Source organism: Dermacentor silvarum, chromosome 9 (genome assembly GCF_013339745.2).
Source record: "Dermacentor silvarum isolate Dsil-2018 chromosome 9, BIME_Dsil_1.4, whole genome shotgun sequence".
NCBI classification, from domain to species: Eukaryota; Metazoa; Arthropoda; class Arachnida; order Ixodida; family Ixodidae; genus Dermacentor; species Dermacentor silvarum.
Genome location: NC_051162.1, coordinates 18094899 through 18115785, shown reverse-complemented (window position 1 = coordinate 18115785; position 20887 = coordinate 18094899). Strand labels below are relative to the sequence as shown.

At 50.1% G+C, this 20887-nt stretch overlaps 1 protein-coding gene across 1 annotated transcript; it reads left to right on the top strand.

The window, feature by feature from the left end:
- Positions 1-546: 546 nt before the first annotated feature.
- On the top strand, positions 547-19718 carry LOC125939787 (acetylgalactosaminyl-O-glycosyl-glycoprotein beta-1,3-N-acetylglucosaminyltransferase-like). Its single transcript, XM_049655223.1, has 2 exons — positions 547-1320; positions 19671-19718. Exons 1-2 carry the CDS (start codon positions 547-549, stop codon positions 19716-19718), a joined length of 822 nt encoding a protein of 273 aa, XP_049511180.1.
- The last annotated feature ends 1169 nt before the right edge of the window (positions 19719-20887 follow it).

Here is a 20887-nt window from a genome sequence, read left to right as displayed (position 1 = left end):
CGAGGGGCTCCACCGGGCCAGCTGCGGAAGAACACGACGCTCGATCCAATGCTGATGATGATAGCTTTCTGAGAGATACGACGGACAGACTCATTTTCGTTTCGCATACCCATACAAACCTTCGCTTTAAAAGAGTTTATTCTTTTTCTGTTTATTGTTGATACTTTCACTGAACCGTCTCCGACTTTATTCACTTAACTATCAAAATTAATGGATTTCTAAATTTATTCAATTCGCACATATGCTAAATCTGCCGAGTCTTGGTCAAATATCCCGCGAGTGGGTATGTGCCAAAACTTAAGGTCATGATCATCATCATCTTGTTCTCAAGCGTAAGCAAGACCTCGTAATGAAGCTTTCTTTTCCTGGGAGGTCTGTAAACTGATCGTGGTCATCGGCACGACGACTCTTCTGGGCATCATCTTCATGGTTCCGATAAGGAAGGCAAAATTCATCAGGGCAGCGCCTTTTCTGGACCCAGCAGTTCAGCAAGAGGGACGCCATACAACACCACCAACCACCGAGCGTTCAAAGGCGGAGGATCCCATGGGCTGTGAGCAACGGCTCGCCTCCCTGGACTGGCCAGAAGGGGGTAAGAAATGGCACAGTGGTGGATGGGCGGTGAGCCAGCTATGTAGAAAACAACTGGACACACTGTTCTTCGTGCACTCGGCGCCGAACAACTGGAAGCGGCGCGCTGACCTGCGCGCCACTCTGTTCGAAGAGGCGGCCTGCGCCGCTTTCAATTGGACAGGCGTATTCTTCATTGGCGAAGACGATGATCCCAAGGTAAATCTCTGGACAAGGCTCGAGGCTGATGTCTTCGGAGACATTGTGATATTAAGCTACAACGACACCTTCCTTACCCTTACGTACAAGTTCCTCGGTGGCATGCGGTGGGTGACCGAGCATTGTCCCAACGTGAGCACCATCGTCAAGATCGACGACGACGTCGGCGTACACCCGTTTCAGCTTCGGCGATACCTGGACGAGACGCTGCCACAGAAGAATAGTTGTATACATTGCAATGTACTTGAAGATAATCCCGTACTCCGTGACCCGCAAGACAGGTACTGCATCCCGCAGGACGAGGTGGCCCAAGACACGTACCCTCTGATGTGCTCTGGTTGTTGCATAATCATGACAATCGACACGATGCGGAAGCTGTTCAGAGCCTCGGAGATTGCCAAGGCCTACGCCATCGATGACGCTTACGTGAGCGGACACCTCGCTTTGATAGCTAATGTTGGACACGTAACGATCAGCTCGAAGGTCGGCTTTGATGTGCTGCACAACGCTAGAGACATGCTTGAAGGAAAGGTAATCTTCACGCACGATGGGAGCTCCGTCAATCGCCGATTGCAGTGGGGGTTGATGCTCTGGATGCATATCATGGAGGCTCCGCGTAGGTGCACATTCCGCTTCTCTTATCGACTCAATGACATACTGTACCAACGCGATTTTTGGGGTACACTGCATGCCCTAAAGAAAGGGTTGTACTTGCCATAGCTTGGCTATTCATTTTATTGCCAACGGCATGTTGTATATTTGTACCGCAAATAGTGAGCGTGCAAAGAGAACAATTGGAGCCGCATGGCGGCGTCAGTCTTGAACACGGACGTGCTGGAAATAAAATGTCACTTGTTTTCCAGCCGAAACGATAAAGTATTTCTTGCGGTGTTGTGTTTTATTAAGGCCTCAGAAAGTAGAGCACCGCGGCGAGAGGTGAAAAGCTCAGGCAATGCAGGCACAAGTCTTCGAGTAATTCGTCGTCGTTCTCTTACTGTAAGCAGTGCACACAGTTCATTCTTATGGAGTGCAATTATCCTCCGGAGAAAAGGAGCCGTCCCAGCGACCTACGAGCACGATTGCACAGGTGGCTCGAAATAAGCCTTTAGTATCGAAACATGGAGGGATTCGCAGGTTGTCGGTGGGGTTCTACCGCGTAGTTCACAGGAGACTTCACGGTAGCAACCCTGGTACTTCGAAACGAGTTTAGGTGAACGTGCACGGCTGGCGGCAACCCAAGACGGACTAGTGGGTCAGGAGCATAGGGTGCAAGAGTGACGGGAGTAGCCCGACGCTGCTTCTGACGCTCTTCCGAAGCAAATGTGCGGGCGGGTTGTCGTCACTCTTCCTAGGGTACACCTGCTTCGGTCAGGGCGTTGGACTGTGTTGTCACATAGGGAGACGCAACAATATTATCCATTGTGGAGGAAGGCTTGCGTCCGTTAAGAAGAAAGAACGGGGACAGAGATAGAAGAAAGGGGAAAGGCAGAGAGGTTAACCAGAGGGATAGGTCCGGTTTGCTACCCTACGCTGGGGAGAGAGGGGAGGTAAAGTGACAGGAAACTGAATAGATAAAGAAAGGGAACACAGATACACAATCACAGTCGGTCACCATCACTCCATACAATCACTGCACAGCACAGTAGCACTTGTAGCTCTGTAAGCATCAATTCAGGCAAGAGCCGCTTGTCTAATTCCGTAGTCGCATTATGTGCCCCCTTCTTCTGCACACCCTTCTGCAAAGAACGGGCAAAACCGTCCGGTAGTCTGCATGGCGGTATTATAAGCATGCGTCACAAAAGACAGAATGTGGTGCCAATTGGTCTGGTCAGATGTGACGTATGTGGCCAACCTGTCTCCAAGAGTGCAGTGAAATCATTCAGTCATCCCGTAAGTCCGCGGGCGATAGGCAGTAGTGGTACAGTGAATTACGAGCATTTCTTAAGTAGGTCTTTATAGTTTAGAAGAACTTCTAGCTGGGCGAGTTGGTAAATAGCTGCATCGGAAATCGTTGCGCATACGCACGGACATACACAGTAAAAAAAAGGAGACGTAAACGGATAGAGCGCAAACTATCAACTGGTTGTATTTGGGTAGAGGCTGCAATATATAGGCAGCTTTAACACGTGCCACAAAAAACGCAAGGGGGAAAAATTAGGAGGATGGGGGATGGGGGGGGGGGGGGGGGGTCTGCAAATCAAGGCCACCTCTATTGCACAGAAGCTGCGCAGCAAATTGTTATCCGAGTGATACAAGGTAACCTACGTGTTACGCAAGAATCGCCTTTTTCTCGATATAAAAAGCTTCTAAAAGCTCACGGGCTGTTTTGTCATTACTCCTGCCTACACTCTTAATGCTATAAAACATAGGCTCGCATCCTTTGTATGCAATGCAATGACCGGGAAAGGGCGCTCCTTCTCGTTTTTGAATTGACAAAGTATGCTCCCCCGCGCGTTCATTCACGCAACGCCCTGTTTGACCTACATATACCCGTCCACATTTGAGCGCGATCTGGTAAACGACGCCCATGGCATATTTCACGTCTGGTTAGGTATGCTTCATTCCGCAAGCGCTTCGCCGAACGGCTCCGCTTATCCTCGGGCATAACTCTGACAGTTTTTTTGGCGCGGAAAAAACCACCGGGACGCCATGTCTGTTTGCCACTTTTTTATGTTGTGGGCAACATTGTGCATATATGCCACAACCGTGGTCCTCTTTCTGAGCTCAGTGCTGCTGCCCCGTTTTTTTTTTTTTTACCTTCTTAAGAAGTGTCTCAGCCACAGCTGTGACGACCTCGCAGTGGAAGCCGGCTGAATTCAGCCTCTTAATCTGATTGTAAAAGCTGCAATACATTGCATGCGGACAATACTTTGTGAGAGCAGATTCCAGGCACGAATTTGCAACCGCCCTCTTAAGTGTCTTCGAATGCGCAGAATCATATGGAAGAATGTCTTTCTGTGCTCGTGGTGCGTAATGCCAGCAAACATGTTGCAAGCCGACCTGTAACTTAAGATCTAAAGAGAGAAAGGCACGAGCCTCTGTCACTCAGCAATCTCCATGGCGAAGCATCATGTGGCGCAGGAGGAACAAGGCAATATCATTCGCTGAAGCGGTGAGGGCGGCAAAAGTTTCCGCGTAGCGCGTGTTATGGTGTATCGCCACAATCACCCAACACTTCCCGTCTGAAGCCGTTGGAAGGGGCCCAAAAGATGAACTCCGACGCGGTCAAAGGCGCGTCCTAGGCAAGGCGATGGCTGCAGAGAGAGAGAGAGAGAGAGAGAGCAAACATTTATTGTAGCGTTAGCTACACTGGCCTAGCCAAGCCCGTTTCGCGCGGCACATCAAGAGCCGTGCTGCGCATGCGCAAGGATCAGTGATGTCACACGGCTTGCGCACCGGAACCACCGGAGCCGGCACCTCTCGCGCACTCCGCCGCCGCCGCGTTGCGACTCACCGCCGTCGGTCTGGCATTCCAGAGGAGTGACGTCGTAGCCGTGGTAGACGCACTGGCGCCGGCGCGCGCTCGCTCGCTGTGCAGTCGCCGTCTGACACTGCGCTGGAGCCGCTGCACTTCTGACTGGCGTTTGCAGGTGGTATAGCCATGGAGAAGGAGAGCGCAAATGCTGCTCAACAGCGCAGAAGAACGGAGAAGCTGACTCATCGGATCACGAAGTAGTTGCCTGGCAATTAGCGGTTGAGCGTAGGAAGAATGAATACATGTGCCAAAAATACGTATACCGCGTGTGTGTCATTGGAGCAGCAGTAAGCATGACAATCAAGCAATCCTTGACAATCAGAAACCAGGAAAGCTAAGAATAATCAGCTGAACCATTGCTAACGCTAGTATATCCTGGCGTAGCCGAGCTAAGCCACTGCAACTTTTTGTTCATGAGGTGCGGCGAATTCCTCGTAGCGTGGAGCCCTTAGTTCAGGGCCCCATTGGCTCGCCCCACCCCGCGTGCCCACTGTATCAGCCGTCGTGCTCTTGTGGGTTGCGCTGGCCAGCGTAGTCTCCAGGAGGAAGGTGAAGGAATAGAGGAGTATCCCGGCGGGTGTGAGCACTCCAGGTTGCAGTGGAGCAGCTGAGGAACGAGGAAGATTCGTGCGGCGTTGACAAGCAAGGCAGGAGAGGGCATAACGGTGGGACGAACCGGTACGTGCCGCGCCAATAATAGCGGAGTCGTGTGCATCAAGTGTGCATCAAATAAATGGTCTCATGACTTGTCGTGTGTTGCTGCAGTCCTTCCCGACTAAGAGAAGGTAAACTAAAGACGAAGTAGCAGAGTTTTTTCATCATATTCCGAGGTGTGCACGTGCGTGCCCCATAAAACCACGGAACTTACCGAACAGCGACAGCACAATGGATTTCCCGTATCAACCTGGGCAGAACAACTCTCGGTGGATCCTTACAAATTCAGGTTGTCTCGGCACTTTTTAGCAAGTATGTCAAACATAGGTCAGTGACCATGCCTATTTGTTTGTTGCAATCGTGTCGGAACGCGTTCATGCTGCATTTTTCACTGTGGTTTTCGAAGCGCAGATGAAGCACATTGTTTAAATAAAATCTGCGGTAGTATCACTTCTAGCTTGCGCGTGTCACTGCGTGGTCTTCAATTTTTAAACGCAGCACGCAAAGAAGGCTCCACTTTACTGCATTTTCATGTTTTAGGCCGCCCGTAGGAACTCTTTGATCCTCTGCGATCTCCCCGACCCCTTGTTAGCAGCAGAACACCACATTCATGGAGCCACCATAGGGGGGTCACAATTATATTTTGTACAGTGCATCACTTCCCAAATGCTCTTGCTCATAGCATAGTGAATTTCAATGAGCGGTTTGTATCGACTCACAGTTACAGTTCATTATCAGCAGATAATTGTGCAAGCAGTGGTAATGAACAATTTCAAGGTGACGCCGAATTATACACATATGGCGCATACTTAGGACTGAAGCATGCTTGCTACAAGACAATCCTTTTGTAGAAGGGTACGCATTTGGGCTGGTTGGTTCATGATTAAGAAAATACGAAACAGCGAGAACAAAAGGACGAAGGGAGCGCACAGACACGGGCGCTGACTAACAACAAATGTGTCATATATGTGCTTCAGTCGTCGTACATAAGTAGACAGCCACTATGACAAGGAAATGACAGAAAAAACCAATATCAGCATGCGCACAATATAACTACAAATTACACCAACTCAGGTACGATATCCTTCGAATGAAGGGAAACGTTAAAAAACCCAGGTGATGGAAATTAATCTGGAGCACTCACTACGGCGTGCCACAGAATCAGAAGAGGTTTTCGCACGTAAAACATCAGAAAGAGAAGGGAAATAGAGGGTAGGCTTACACATTCATCTCAACTACTGTGGATATGATAGGCCTCTGACACTAAACGAGCCGTTCATCCCGGTACTTTGATAAGAAAATCAGATCTCGAAAAATGGCTCGCAGCCGCACTTAATGCAATGCATTGACAATTGACTATCAGTGGCCTTCTTTTTAACTTTGTTCGCGTGCTCGCCCATGTGTACATTAACGCACCGGCCAGTTTTCTCAATATAGAAACGACCACAAGACCGGGGAATCTTGTAAACGAAAGATTCACAGCATGTTTTAAGGCAGGCTTCTCTGCTTCCCGCAACTTATTGTGGCCTTGGTCTCACGATTGACCTGTTGACACTGCCACCCCATTTTCGACACATGCTAGCCGTTTTTCGGAAATCTGATTTTCTCATCAAAGTACCGGGATGAACGTGCTCGTCTAGTGTCAGAGGCCTATCATATCCATAGTACTGGAGAGGCAGTTTAAGCCTACCCTCCATTTCCCTTCTTTCGAAGGAGATACGTACCTGAGTTGCTAATTTGAAGTTAAATTCTGCGCATGCTGATATTGGCTTTTCCGCCATTTCCTTGTCAAGTGGCTGTCTATTGATGTACGACGACTGAAGCCAATAAACACATCTCGTTGTTGTCAGCGCCTGTCTGAGCTCTCCGTTCGTCCTGTTGTTCAGCGCTGTTTCGTCTTCTCGTAATCCTATGTGTAAAAACAATATGAATAAAATTTCCAGTACTTCAGAGCTCCTAGAGCTTCATCGTTGCTTGAAACCGCAAAACACACAAAACTAAGAACAAGACATTGAGTGCAAGTGCTTCATTGGTGGTTTGCGCTTCAAACAACGATGAACCTATATCAACTGGCCCGGTTATCCACTTTCCTGCTATAGCTTGTGTTCATTAAGAATGGTGGCAGCAGACACATGTAGATAGCAAACATAATGATGGGGCTCCCAAGAGTAACTGCACGAAAACCTAGTCCATCATGAAATTTACTCATGAAAGTTGCAATTTTACGGGCATTTTTGCAGTCATAGTACTAAGACTATGGCTAAGGTACATTGTGGTGTGTTCTCAAGGCCACTATTTTCGTTATTTGGAGGGTTAGGCATATCAGTAGTGGCCACAAGAGACATTTTTCAAGCCTAACCTTTCAAACAATGCACCAACCCTTACCAGCTTGCTCAGCTTTCCGTTCTAAGTTGCATTGTTTTGCTTGCATCTGGACTAAACCAGAAATGATGCAAAATTAATACATGTAAGCCCATTACTCAATGGTGACAGCAGTCGTGGAGGCGCTTATGTTCTTGCTGTAAAGGTAAGAGAGCTTTAGATTAAAGGACGCAAGCAGCACTGCGCACCTGCAGGTCCTAACATATGCTTGGTCTTTGGGGTGGCCGGCCTAAAAGAAACATTGCTGCCCTAAATAGGTCTGGTTACTCCTACCGTAAATGAGAATTTCTGTAAAGCGAAGTCAGAAGAAGCAAGCCAAGACATGCTTTCAGAAAACAATCAGCGCTGAACAGGCCGACACCATCCTATTCTTCAATCTCATGACAGGAATTCATAATGCATGCTGACATTGTCGTCTTCCGAAAATGAAGGCGACTAAATGCTGGTCGTAATAAATCAGGTCACAGTGCACTTCCACAGCAAACATGCTGTACCAGGCAACAACTTTTCTAGCTTTTTGATTGGTTTGGCTGAGCTTTAATGCCACTAGCATGTATACATGTTCGCTTCCTATCAAAGACATTTAGCATGACGATGAATTATTTTCATGAAAAATTGTTTTTATTTGCAATTCTTGGTTAGCTTTATATATTAAAATGCTAACACCACCTTAAACTACGTGCTGCGAGTGCATGTGAGTGCATTTGGGGAGTCAAAGCTATAATGCTTTTTTGCTTGGGCACGCAACCACATACATACGGGTCCTGAATGCTTTGAAACCCCAATCTAAATCTCTCAATAATGTTACTGCATCATCTTATTTGTGACATGTACTATCACAATGGCATAACATGTCAACTCCAAAACACATGGGGCTTTCGATACATACTGCACACGCGCAGATAAAGTATGGGGCTTGCGGCTTTGGTACCACAGCGTCTGACATAGGTGTCCTTCACGGGACACAGTCGGGGAGTTATGCGTCTGCCTACTCGACATGCATAGGTCTAGCCCATAACGAGACCAACAAGGTGACAGTAGCCGTGTGGGCCATCATGCTAGCTGGGCGGATTTTGGTCCGACGTTGGCTTGACGTGAAAGGGTAAGGATTTGTAGCTCCAGCTAGTGACCTGGTCATGGGTTGTGGCTCTGCAAGCCAGCTTGTGGTACCGCACCCAGTGTGAGCAAGGCACTCCAGGACAAGGTGCTCCGCCCCAACTCAGCCTTAAAGGGAGATTCGGATCTGTTTGGCAGGACATATGTATCGCGGCGGTGGCGAAATGGTCGAACATCTGCCGCGTATGCGGGAGGTACTTGGATAGAATCCCAGTGCCGCTGGGAACTCACCAGATTTTTTTATAGGATAGAGATGTCCCCGGCCTGGCGTTCAGTTGTTTGTAGAAGTTTGCATGCGGAAAGAAGCCGAATAGACTTGAAAGATACGCCTTGTCTCACCACAATAATGGTGACCCCGACGAGCATTGCCGCTGCTGTGGGAGGCACAGTAGCGCTGTTGCCTGGTACAAACCGGTAAAATGTGTATAACTATTTATACCTATTCCGGTCAGGTGCTCAGCGATTATGGCATGCTTGAGAAGGGGGTGTTTCTCCCGAAGGAGAAAAACCCCTTTCGGATGCCACCCCATTAGGATGCCACACAGAAAATTGCCGCCATGGAAGCAGCCCAGACCCGCTTTCTTTAATTTCTAGAGGGCCCCTTGCAAGATGAGAACCCGTATAAGGAGCCGAGCACTGGGCCAGGGAACATCCACAGGCATCTTGCCCTGGAGTTTGAGGTATAGTAGCGGCGCCGGCTGGCGGCAAGAAAGTTGGCTGGGCAGTACCAGGTTGGGTAGTAGTGAGCCCTGGCTGTAGCGAAGCACGCTTCTAGCCTGAGGTTCCCATTTTTTCTGCCCTGTTGTGAATGCGAAAAGGCTCGTCGCTTGTCACAGACCACTTTGCGAACTGGGTGTAGCCTAGTTTTACGAAAACGGACGCTCCGTATGCCGCGGGACGTGACGCTGAAAGCAGAAGGAATTTGCGACGCCAATCCGACCGAGACCTAGCTCAGCCTCAAAACAGTGTCACTGTCGTTACTCCTGCGTCGTGGGCTGCCACGAGAAAGAAGGCCTGAATCCCAGCATCAGATTCTACCGTTTTTCTTCAAGGCATCAGGCAGCGGGGGGTCGGGCGCGCTGAATAATTTCTCTACCCCACTACGAGCAGCAGAGGTTCGAGCACGGTGGTTGAATAGGGAGAGGTGGCCAAACGGCGCCCCTCCGCCAATGCGCCGCGAATGACGTGACTGACGGCTCTCGAGTAGCCGCCACTTTGCGTAAGGTGGCAGCAGGGGTAGTCGGGGCTCATTTCAATGTTCTGCCGTGCTTGAAAGTACATATAGCCGGCGGGCGTCGCGAGCATTCAAGCTGTATTTTACCGCGTAAGCTGGTATGGGCTCATTCCAATAGCCGTTTCGGGTCGCGATGATGCCGCCGCCAGCGTCCCCCGCGTAACCGCTATCGCCTGAAACGCGAAAAAAGTACCCGATTCTCGCCGGGATCGAACTCGCGACCGCTGCGTGGGAGTGGGATACTCTACCACTGTGCCCTAGCAAGCGCTGCTATCGGGTCGCAGAAAATACCCTATTTAAGTCAAACGCAGGGTGAGACGACTCGAGCCTCCGCCGCTATGGTGGCGCCATCTAGGTAGGTTGCCTGCAAACGCAGCGTCCGCAGGCGCAGACGACCAACGTTACTAGACGACGATATGCGATTCGGACGAGGCGCGCAATCAACGCGCTCCCGAGCTGCCGAGCCTCCGCCAGTATGGTGGCGCCATCTAGTTAAGGTACCTGCAAACGCCGCGCGCTCGACATGTAATACCCCGGTCAAGCTTACTTACGGGGAGTGCACTTCTGCACCTTGAATGACACTTTAGGCTACACGATTCTAAACGGCAAACCAGAGCGCACTAGCAGTAAAAAAAATGGCGACAGACTGCGAGAGTGTTTTGTGATGATGTAGATTAAAAAGAAAAGTATTTCTAAATAGTGATTGTGTTACCCTGTATTCATAATAAAAACAAACTTAATCTATATTTTTTCAACAAAAAACGAAAATACTTTTTTATTTAAGACTGTGGCAAGTCAATGCCGGCCACGAAAAATACCTAGCCAATCCAGAACGACATAGCGGCGTCCGACGAGGCGGCATTTGATCCTGCTAAAACAGAATATGAGCGCGTTTTAGGCTATTATCTGTGCGCAAGAGCGGTTCAACCACTAAAATGAATTTCTCTGTCCTTTTTTTATGCATTACATTTTGTACCATTGAAACCGCTGGCGGCGAGGCTACGCACTCGTCCGGCAAAGTGCGTTTCGCGAGCGCACTTCTACCGGAGTACACTCTTCTGCGAGTGACACTCAACTTGCGACGTTTAGATTTGGCAAAGTGCGCTTAAACCGAGTGACACTCTCCGTAAGTGCACTGAGCTTGCCCGTTTGATAGGGGTATAAGTTGTAGTTGTAAGGCTTGATCGGACTCAGCTGACTACTGTGCAGAGAGCATCACAGGCCGCAGTTCGCCGTCGACGCCCAGCGGACAGTTGAGATCGTTCTCGTCAAAACTAGGCGATCAGACTGCCTCGAAGACCCTGTTGTGCGTGGTGCCCAAATTGGAGCTACTCTTGAGCCGCTCAACCAGCTTACGCTTTTACTGTGTGTGCCGCGCAGACCTGTGACTTTTTTACGTCTCTGACTTTCGAGAAAAAGTTTGGCGTCGTAGTGCCGTACACCAGAGAGGTCTTCAATAACACTCAATAGTTACCGTCGCTTGAATGGACATTTAGCGCAGATTTACGCTTGCAGCGTGACTTCAGACGCGTCGTTTATTCCTTGTTTATTTCATTGTTTTATTTCTTTATTTCGCTGGATACAGATTGCTTCTGAGGATAACACTGTAACTAACGCGTCGTTGCCAAATGAACCACGTTGGAAACGAATATATTTTGGATATGTTGACGATCAACTACATCTGTTTCTTCCTGGAGTGTGCATCCTAAGTGGAGTCCTCTGCGCCGCGTCTGCAGCGGTCACCGCGGCTCCACTTACTGCGTGTTTTACGCCGTTTCTGTTCGTTGTTGTTCAGAGTGGTCGGCCGCGAGCACGAAGGCCCGGCGGCGCCACTGTGTCTACACAGAAGGGCATCTACTCCCGTCGTTTGCTGTCTCCAACATCTTGTAGGCGCGTGCACGTTTGCACTTGCCATCTGACGCTGCTATAGCGCAGGCGCCTCAACGGCGCCTGAAGGGAGCTGAACAATAATTAAACAATTGGTGACCGCGCAACAGTGAAAGTTCGTTACAGCTAGGCGATCATAAATAAACTACGCCCATAAGCCCAACGCTACCCACAATGACGTGAAAACCAAATATTGTTTTACGCTGTACACTCGCCTGTAAGAATTTTCACGCTTCGAGGAAAATTCGTGCGCGTCCCTTCCGATCGGCGCTCTGTGTCAGTCTTGTCGAAATTACCCGCGCCGATTAGAAATTTTTAAGCTCCATTGATCCTGGCACCCTTGTTCTGGAGGGCACGCCCGCAGACAGCCTCTACAAGCTATTAAAAATATAAACAACGTATAAAAGCCACAAACTTTGCGATAATAAGCGACCTTTTACGGCACAGCGAAAGCTTGCGATGCGCGTCTTTGAGCCCATAAAACCCCTCTCGCCATCTGGCGACCGCTGTAAAAACTCGAGAGGTGCCGTGACGCGCTTGCGGTGCTCGTTTGGCCACCTCTGCTATTCTACCATCGTGGGCTCGAGAGTTAAATGTGCTCATCCTTGACCTCAAGCCAACACGTTAAGGCAGCGCAGCAAGGCAGTACGGATTAGAGCACATCGATGTTCGAGCGTTGTCATTAAAACTGTTAAAAGTTACATCAAACGAGCAGCGCACGAGCTCGCGCCCACCGTGATTAGCACGTACACCCGTGTGCAAAAGTGTACGGACCACAGGGTCGCCGAAAAAACCGAATTTCTTCGTAATTAACACGCATAAACTGAAATTGACGAGCACACTGGAAAGTTCGCAGTGCCAAGTTTGGACTGCAGTCCTCAATTTCAAGTTTCATTCGCAGGCAGTTCAAGAAAACGGCTTTTTCCTGCAATCCCTGGTCCGTATCCTTTTACTCACGGGTGTACGTCACTGCGACCTCATATGCATTGCATCGGTATTTATCAGTTGCTAAAGGGACCGATGGTCACTACCACAGCGCATACATGACTACTTGTTTAGTGTAGTCAACAAAGATTACACTAGGCCCGCCTGAGCGTCGTGCTCGTCGTGCGTCGTGTTCGTACATCGCGGCGTGCTGAAAGACCGCTTGCCGGTGCGGCGCGTACCGTCGTGCGCTCGAGCAGTTCCGTACACGTGATGTCTGCTTATCGCAGCTGTGAATTCATTTATTGGAAGTATTTCCTAGTGTTTGTGTACTTGAATCTAGCAGCGTGCAAACCATACCTGTAGTTCAACTTCCTGTGCGACTCCCTTCACTTGCGATTGAAACCACGCCTAAACTTCGCCGCTTATTTCTTGAACGCCGTACACGTACTTGGCTTTGCATAATTTCTTCCCTTTACGCAGCGTGCCACCCCTGAAGAAATCTTCGGCGCCCGATATTTGCTGCAGGCCGTGGCACAACACAAGCGAAAGTGACGGGTCCATGTTGTAAACGTGCTTTCCGAAGCAGACGCCCGAGCTTGGTGCTACCCAGTTCAGGACAGAGTGCGCTCTTTAGCACCATTTTTGCAGCGCCCCCTGGGCAAAGCTCGAGCTTTGCCCATTAGAACTGGCGAGTTTCTGGCGGTGAATCGCGGATGATAAGTGTGGCATAGAATCGAGCGCAAGGAATATTCTATATTATACTGGCCCAGATCTCAGTTATTGTGAGAGTATCAGTAACACGGATTGTTTATTAGAGATAGATTTGACTGTCCGGTTTTTTACTAGTGTCGTTGCTGACACAAATGAAATGTGTCGTTTATATATTGAAACACTTATGATTATAATTGTGCTGCAATTTTGGATAACATGTGAAAACTATTTCAAGTAATGTCAGTGGGAAGGTAGACGGTTATGCGTTCTTGCTAGCAATCAGTATGTTGCTGTATGTAGCGGGTTCACTTCTTTCATGAGTTTTTAGAATGTCATGCACCAGGCACAATTTTATACACAATTTTAAATATATATATATATATATATATATATATATATATATATTGCCGCGACGCTATCTGTGCCCAACCATGCTGACGACAAAGACGACGACCTCGAGCTTGCAAGCGAGGTGCTAGAGAAGACGAAGTTTGAACTGAGCGCTTTGTCCTCATTGCCTCAATTAAATACCGCTCTTCGCTCTTGTCTCCAGTGAGCCGTGACACTGGTGGAGGTGCGGTATCGCATCCTGCCTAATGATTGGGACGACTCCGGCGAGTAGCCCTGCATCCAGCCCTTCAAGACATCATCCACGCGTCGAGACACCTGTGCACCGCGCAAGCCGCCGCCTGCAAGGTCTGTGCCCGGAATTCGGTCTCTTGCAAGGAAGTTTGTCAGCGACCGCACCGACTCAGGAAATGGCGCTTGCAAGTACAACACAGGTGACTGTTCAGAACAATCTAGTCCCCAAAAGCTTCCGCGGTGACACGTATGAAGACGCCGAAGACTGGCTGGACCAGTACGAACGCGTGGCTAGGGTCAATCAGTGGCGTCCGGACCAGAAGCTTTCCAATGTGTACTTCGCTCTTGACGGTAGCGCAAGGACGTGGTTTCAAAACCACGAGGCACATTTGACAACGTGGGACAAATTTTGCCGTCGGCTAATTGATACCTTCGGAAGCACTGATCGCCGAGATAATGCACAACGCCTTCTCGAGTTGCGCATTCAGAAACCCAACGAAAGTGTCTCCATGTTTGCCGAGGACATGTCTCGTTTGTTTCGCCGCGCGGATCCCAACATGCCTGATTCGAAGAAGCTGAGCCATGTCATGCGCGGCGTCAAAGAACAGCTATTCGCTGGTCTCGTGCGAAACCCGCCTACAACAGTGGAAGAATTTATTAAGGAAGCCACAGCAATTGAGCGCGCGCTCCAGCAGCGTAGCCGGCAAAACGAACGCCTAACTAACGATGCACCTGCAGGAGCCGCAGTTCTGGCAGTGACCGACGAGAACCTCGCTGCGTCAACTGATCAGAGACATGTCGCGAGGAGATTGCGAAGCAAACTGCGACACCGAAGGAGTTTACTGTTGCTTCGGTCGCTGAAGTTTTCCGCCAAGAAATCCGGCAAGCATTTGCATCTCCGAAGCCACTCCCTGAACCGTGTCCCGAGCCGCGCTACGAGCCACGCTTCGAGCCACGCTACGAGCCACGTGCATATAGCTACGCAGACGCTGTCCGTCGCCCTCTTTCTACCGTGCCAGTACAGCAGTACCACCAGCGGCCACCTACTGCTGCCTGGATACAGAGAGAGCATTTCAGGCCACCCCAGCTTCGCAGGACCGACGTATGGCGCACTGCTGATCGCCGACCATTGTGTTTTCACTGTGGCAACCAGGGCACATTTATCGTTTTTGCCCTCATCGCCGGGTGGCATCCAGGAAATGTCACCTGCTACTCCGCGACAGTTTCCAGAGAGAAATCCACGCTTCGACGACAGCATCACTCGGGAACAAGGCAGCTCAGCTAATCTCCGGTCGCGCTCGCCGTCTCCGTTACGCTATTCTTCGCCGGACCGTCGCAGTTTCGCCGACGTGGTAAGAGGCCGCTCTCCAAGCCCACGGCGGGGAAACTGAAATCAGCGACCTCCGGGGGGAAGGTTGCAAGTCCTCGAACCACCGAAAATCCCCATTACTGAGCAAGGAGCAGAGCAACCCGGAGAAACGGAACACCGCGAATTTGTGAGTGCCGACCTACTCTTAGCGATTGATGGACACGACGTGACAGCTTTGGTTGATACTGGCGCAGACTTTTCGATAATGAGTGAGCAGTTGCAGACCGGCTTAAGAAAGTCAAAACGCAATGGACGGGCCCTCATATTCGAAATGCCGGGGGCCAGATAATGACACTACAGGAAAATGTACTGCACGACTCCAGATAGGAAATACAGCTTTTGTCGCCTCTTTTATGATTTTAAAAGAGTGCTGAGATCACTCATCCTTGGAATGGACTTCTTGCGGGAGTACGGCGCCGTGGTTAACATACGGGATGGCGAGATAACCTTATCGAACAGTATAGACACGGGCCACGCGACGAGCGCCAACGTACATCGTTACGTGTCACCGACGACGACGTCGCATACCACCCACTATCATGCAGTCTTGTCTCCGTCAGTTGCGGAGAACAGTTTAACAAGGACGGTGTAGCCGAACAATTAACTGCACTTCTGTTCCATCAAGGTGTTGCTATCGCTCGGGGTATCGTCAGCCTAATCGGTGGTCGCACAGAGGTACTACTGACAAATTTTACTAATGAACGCCGGCACATCAGTAAAGGCACCGCTGTGGCATACTTTGACGAAATTGACCACGTTCAATACTGCTTTGCTGTCAAAGAGGAATCAACCACCGATACGATGCCACATGCACCCGTCGTCGACGTTGACCCAGGTTTAGCGCCGCAACAGAAACAAAGTCTCAGGGAACTCCTTGACCATTTTAAGGACTGCTTCTATATATTCTACGTCCATGCTAATACCAAGCGAACTCGAGTTGCGCCAGAGGTAACGAATATAAAGAAATGAACAAGACGGCCACGCCATTTCAGGTGTCAAAATATTGCTTTATAAATGCGCTGAGATTTACCTGCGTTCTGTTTGGTTTGCCACAGCCACAGCACTGCAAGATGTTGCATCTGAAATATGTTGGACTAATTGTGCGATAAACTAGGACAAATTATTCAACTTGTTTAAAAGAAGAATGAAGAAATTCTGAGAAGTTATTCACCTCACATTTAAGAACAAAGCAGAGACAAGCAAGCATGCGTTATTGAATTCAACATGTTGCCTTCACTCAATGCTATGCACATTGCAGTGGTTATACTGTCAGCCTGATCCACAATTCTATAGTGATGCCTTTTCACGTTCATGTGTGGTCAGAGCAACGCGCCGTCACTTGACCACTCACGAATGCAAAAAGTCATTAGTATTGGAAAAGGCATCGCTAAAAAATCTCAGCTCCGAACTGTCAATACTGCCGCACGCCTGAGATTCTGCAGCACATTTTTGCGACATCCCTTTCTACTTGCGAGAGCAGCCGATGGTACCCTCTTTGCTCGCTAGCAACAAAGGCAAAGACTATCAGAAGCTAAAATTCTGAGTACTTACCGTGACAGCATGGCAGCAAAAAAAAGCTGCGAGTGCTGTTCAAGACTATTTGTAGAACACCGCACTACATACTTGAGGCTTTATAGAGGCCACTCTGTTATGTGATTATTGCGCACATATGATCCTTTTTTCCTTAACATCTTTCAAGACTGTTTTTTTCCCTTTCCACCTTCCCCTTAGCAGAGTAACGGTCATGAACATACTAGTTCAGGCTCACCTCTGCTTGTAATTCTTAGGAAAAAAATTTTCCCTCTCGATTGTCAGCTATGAGAACAGTTATTTGGTACAAATATCTGCGCCTCTGTAGCAGCTGCTGTTCATGATCAATTTGGGTGCGAGATGACTAATTGTCTTGTAACATATTACATTTATTGTAAACTGTTTGTTGCTGCATACCTTTCTGGCCGTAAAGTGCTGTCAATAGGGTAGGTGTCGTAGAATATGAAAACTAATCTGCCAATATTTTTTCATTTGCTCGTAAGATGATAATAGTATTTGAAGTAATTCAGACTTTACAAAGGACATATCTGCAGCTTTTATCTGAATGAAATCAATGACCAAGGCAAAGAGTAAATCATTCAATGCAGCGTGCATACATCAGCGGCGTATACACCTTCGCATTGTTTACATGTCATTCAAGACACGAACTTTCGCTCACGTCAAGATCAAGCACTGGCAAACTTGAAAGCATGTTAGCTCGCGACGATTGCGCGTTGCAGAAGATAATAATGCGAGGGCCACGAAGTCACGATCGCAGTCCCTACTTCAATCGCATGCCGCAAAAAAAAAAAAGTTGTCGCAGTTTCGCCTGAAAGGCGAAGCATCAATTGCGATAGCAAATTTGTAGAGAGCTATACGGAGTAATGATAGTAGCTTTATCAGCTGTATAAACTTGGACATGCAGCAGCACCGGCAACACGCGAACTGTTGTCGACGCCGTCGGCGTTTTGCCCGCGTTCGCACAAAATGCGTGCGGCGTTGGCGAGTGTTGCCGGAGCCTCTGATATAAATAGGCACTTGGTGCCGCAGCCAAACGTCGCCTCCCTTCCCTCCCCTCCCCCCCCCCCCCCACGGCCTTTCGTGCGTCAGAAGAAGGCGCGTTTGCTCTACATATATTTGATTGTAAAGGAGGAAAGAGACGCCTACTTCTGCAGCCCTTAAGGGAGTACAGCACAGAACGTGCATTTGTTCTCCACCGTGCGTTCACTCCCCGTGAAAGCGCGCGTCCCTCGCGCCCTTTCACTCGCACATACAGCGTTCGGCGGCGCGCGGCGACGATTTCATCTCCATTGACGTCATACGGAACCTCACGACGACGGCGACGCCGACGGCAGAAATCTGCTTTGGAGTGTCCATATAATTGCTATTGCAATAAAAGTAACAATACGGGTCGATTTTCGCCCTGTTTGTTGGTGTTTTCCCTGCCACTGGAACGCTGTTCTTGTGGACCGCTTTGGCGGTCATAATCACTACTGGCGCCTATTTACAAAGCTCGTCGGCATCTACACCCTCCTGCTGCGGCGTCCAGCCTGAGTTCTAGTGCGGCCGTGCGCGTGCGAGTGCCCCGCGGCACTCGCCGCCTCGGCACCGAGCATCGAAGCTGTCGTCCGCTGTGTCAAGGTCCGGAACGTTACCGATGCAACTGCCATTCTTGCCAGGAGCGTCTCCATCTTGGGGACGAGTGAAAAGTGCGAAGAAAGTAACCTGAGGATGGATACCACCAGCACGGAGCACAGCAGCCCTGCAGTCACGGCGCACACTTCGGCCAAAAGGATGACGGAACCTAGTAGCCTTCCAGCGGATGGAAATGCAGCTCCAGCGGCGCCAAAAAGACTTCGCTCATCGCAAGGCCTACCCCCTCCACCGAACATACGCCTCCGGTGTCACCAACGACCTCGTGGTACAAAGTGGTTACAAGCCTCGTGCGAGATACGACATGTCCACTCTGCCCAACCGTACCATTCAAGCGGCTCTGGATGCATGCCTCGAGAAGCCCAGATTTCAAGGTTTCGCCCTACACAAACCTACCAATACCGTCTCAGTGTGGGTGCCTGCTATGGCACTAGTTTATAAGCTTCAAGAACTGCAACAGATCCAAGTCTCAGAAGAATGTGTCCTTCCAGTCCAGGCGTACCTCGCCAGTGGTACTGATTTAAGGCGCTATGTGGTTAATGGTGTTGACCATGACGAAGCACCTGAAAAGCTCCTGCAGAAACTATCATGTCCTACGCACAGGGTCGTCGCAGCTCGCTACCTAGGTAGCGGTCGTACGTGCCTAATCACGCTTCAGGGTCCTAATTCCCCACCTGAACGTATCCTGTACTACGCTGCGTATTGCGCCCGCGCCCATTCAAACCCTCCGTTGTATACTGCTACTCCTGCTTTAAACAGGGACACATGAAGTCATCGTGCCCCTTTCCACCTAAGGACGACAACATGGAGCCTGACCCATCAGCATCCTTTCGTTGCGGCCTATGCCAAACAAATGATCATGACATCACTTCCCCGACATGCCCTACGAAGTTGAAAGCTACTAAGAAAGCTCGACAACGCCGCTCTCGGCAGCAACCAAGCACCCCTCAAGGTCCATCGATGAACAAGTCCCTGTGTACAACCGTTACGCCGTTCTAGCATCGCTGGAAGAAGACGCTAGCCAGGTGACAACAGCAAGTACAGCGACAAGTGATGCGGCCAAACGTACATATAGCGCAGCCGTTAGAGCGTCCATTTCGCGACCACAACGGGAACGGGCGTCACAATCGATAGAAGAGACGCCGCCTTTGGAGAATGAAGAATTCCAGATCGACGCTCGCCTCGCCACTCTCGAAATGGAAATCCAGCGTCTCAAGGAACGCCGTACACTGCTCCAGCTTCGTCATGACGGAGCGCGGGCATCACAATCGACGTCGATGCCCATTCCTGCTAACGTGGTTAACCCAGCATCTATGTCACAGTCTCTTTCACCCCAAGAACTCTTGCGCTTCGTTGCGCAGCAGCTCCAGCATCTCACCTCGGTTCTAGTGGCCAACCTCAACCTGTGATGGCTGCTACGTCTTCAAGTGCGCCAGAAGGCATTTTACAGTGGAACTGCCGCGGCATCGCCGGGAAGGTCGGAGAGCTGCGCCAGCGTCTCAGATATGGGAAACTGCGTGTTTGGGCTCTACTGCTTCAGGAAACTAACGCCCTGCCACCCATTTCAGGATTGTGGCATACTCATCGCCTTCAATGCTGGACCGTAGGAGTGCTACGCCTGATGTCCCTCCAGGAAAGGCTGCCGTTATGTACGATCCACCCTTTATCAGACCGTGTGATCTTTCACGGTGGTGCACTTTATGGCAAGAAGTCGTGGCCAGTATTGGTTCGTCTCAACGCACAGACGTTATCATCGTTTCATACTATGCACGCCCTACAGTGGTCGTGCGACTCGGTTGTGCTCGGCTGGTTGGCGCACCTACGACAGAAACATCCTGGTTGCCCCATTATGGTAGCAGGGATTTAACGCGCCCCATCACCACATGGGGTTACGCCATTTCCAGTGCGCGTGGTACGTGTGTGCTGGACACATTTGAGTGACGCCCAATTCACGCTGCTTAACAATGTGTCCAGTGCCTACTCGTCGGCGGGACCACCCTCGCGCGCCGCCACACTCACCGGACCTGTCTTGGTGGCTAGGAAGGACGACCGTCTCGTGGTCATGTGAACCCGACTGCTGGGAAGTGACCATCATCCGATTCACCTTGGCTTTACCTTCGGGCGGACAGGCCGCCTTCGCCGGATGTGCCGCAGTGTGGACTGGGATCGATATAGGGCGGTATCGGAAAGCACTGTATCCAGCTTCATGCAGGACCGTCCCATTGTCTTAGTGCGGCACTAGTTCAAGCAACCCGTACTTCGTGGGTGGATGAATCGCGAACCACTCCAGATTTGCAACTTCTGCGTCTCTGGGCGTCGCGCCGCCAAGCAGAACTTGCATCAGACGTGACCCTTCATCAAATCCCTCCGGTGGAGGCCCAACGTCTTACTGCAGTAGCTCGGCGCCATGGACACCGCTTAGAACGTGGCCGCTGGATAGACTGGTGCTCTCCCTCGGCCCTTCGTCGTCCAATGCCTCTATTTGGCGTCACATTCCGTGTAATGGAACGCGGCCGGCGCTCCAGAACATGCAGACTGCGCGCTGTTAGCATCTGGCCAGACACAGCAGTATTCGCCG

What these genes read in the sequence shown, in the direction of transcription:
- LOC125939787 (XM_049655223.1), top strand. Translation starts at nt 547, where the DNA reads ATGGGCTGTGAGCAACGGCTCGCCTCCCTGGACTGGCCAGAAGGGGGT. An exon ending in GAGACATGCTTGAAGGAAAG is followed by an intron (nt 1,321 to 19,670) that starts GTAATCTTCACG and finishes TTCGTTGCGCAG; the next exon opens with CAGCTCCAGCATCTCACCTC.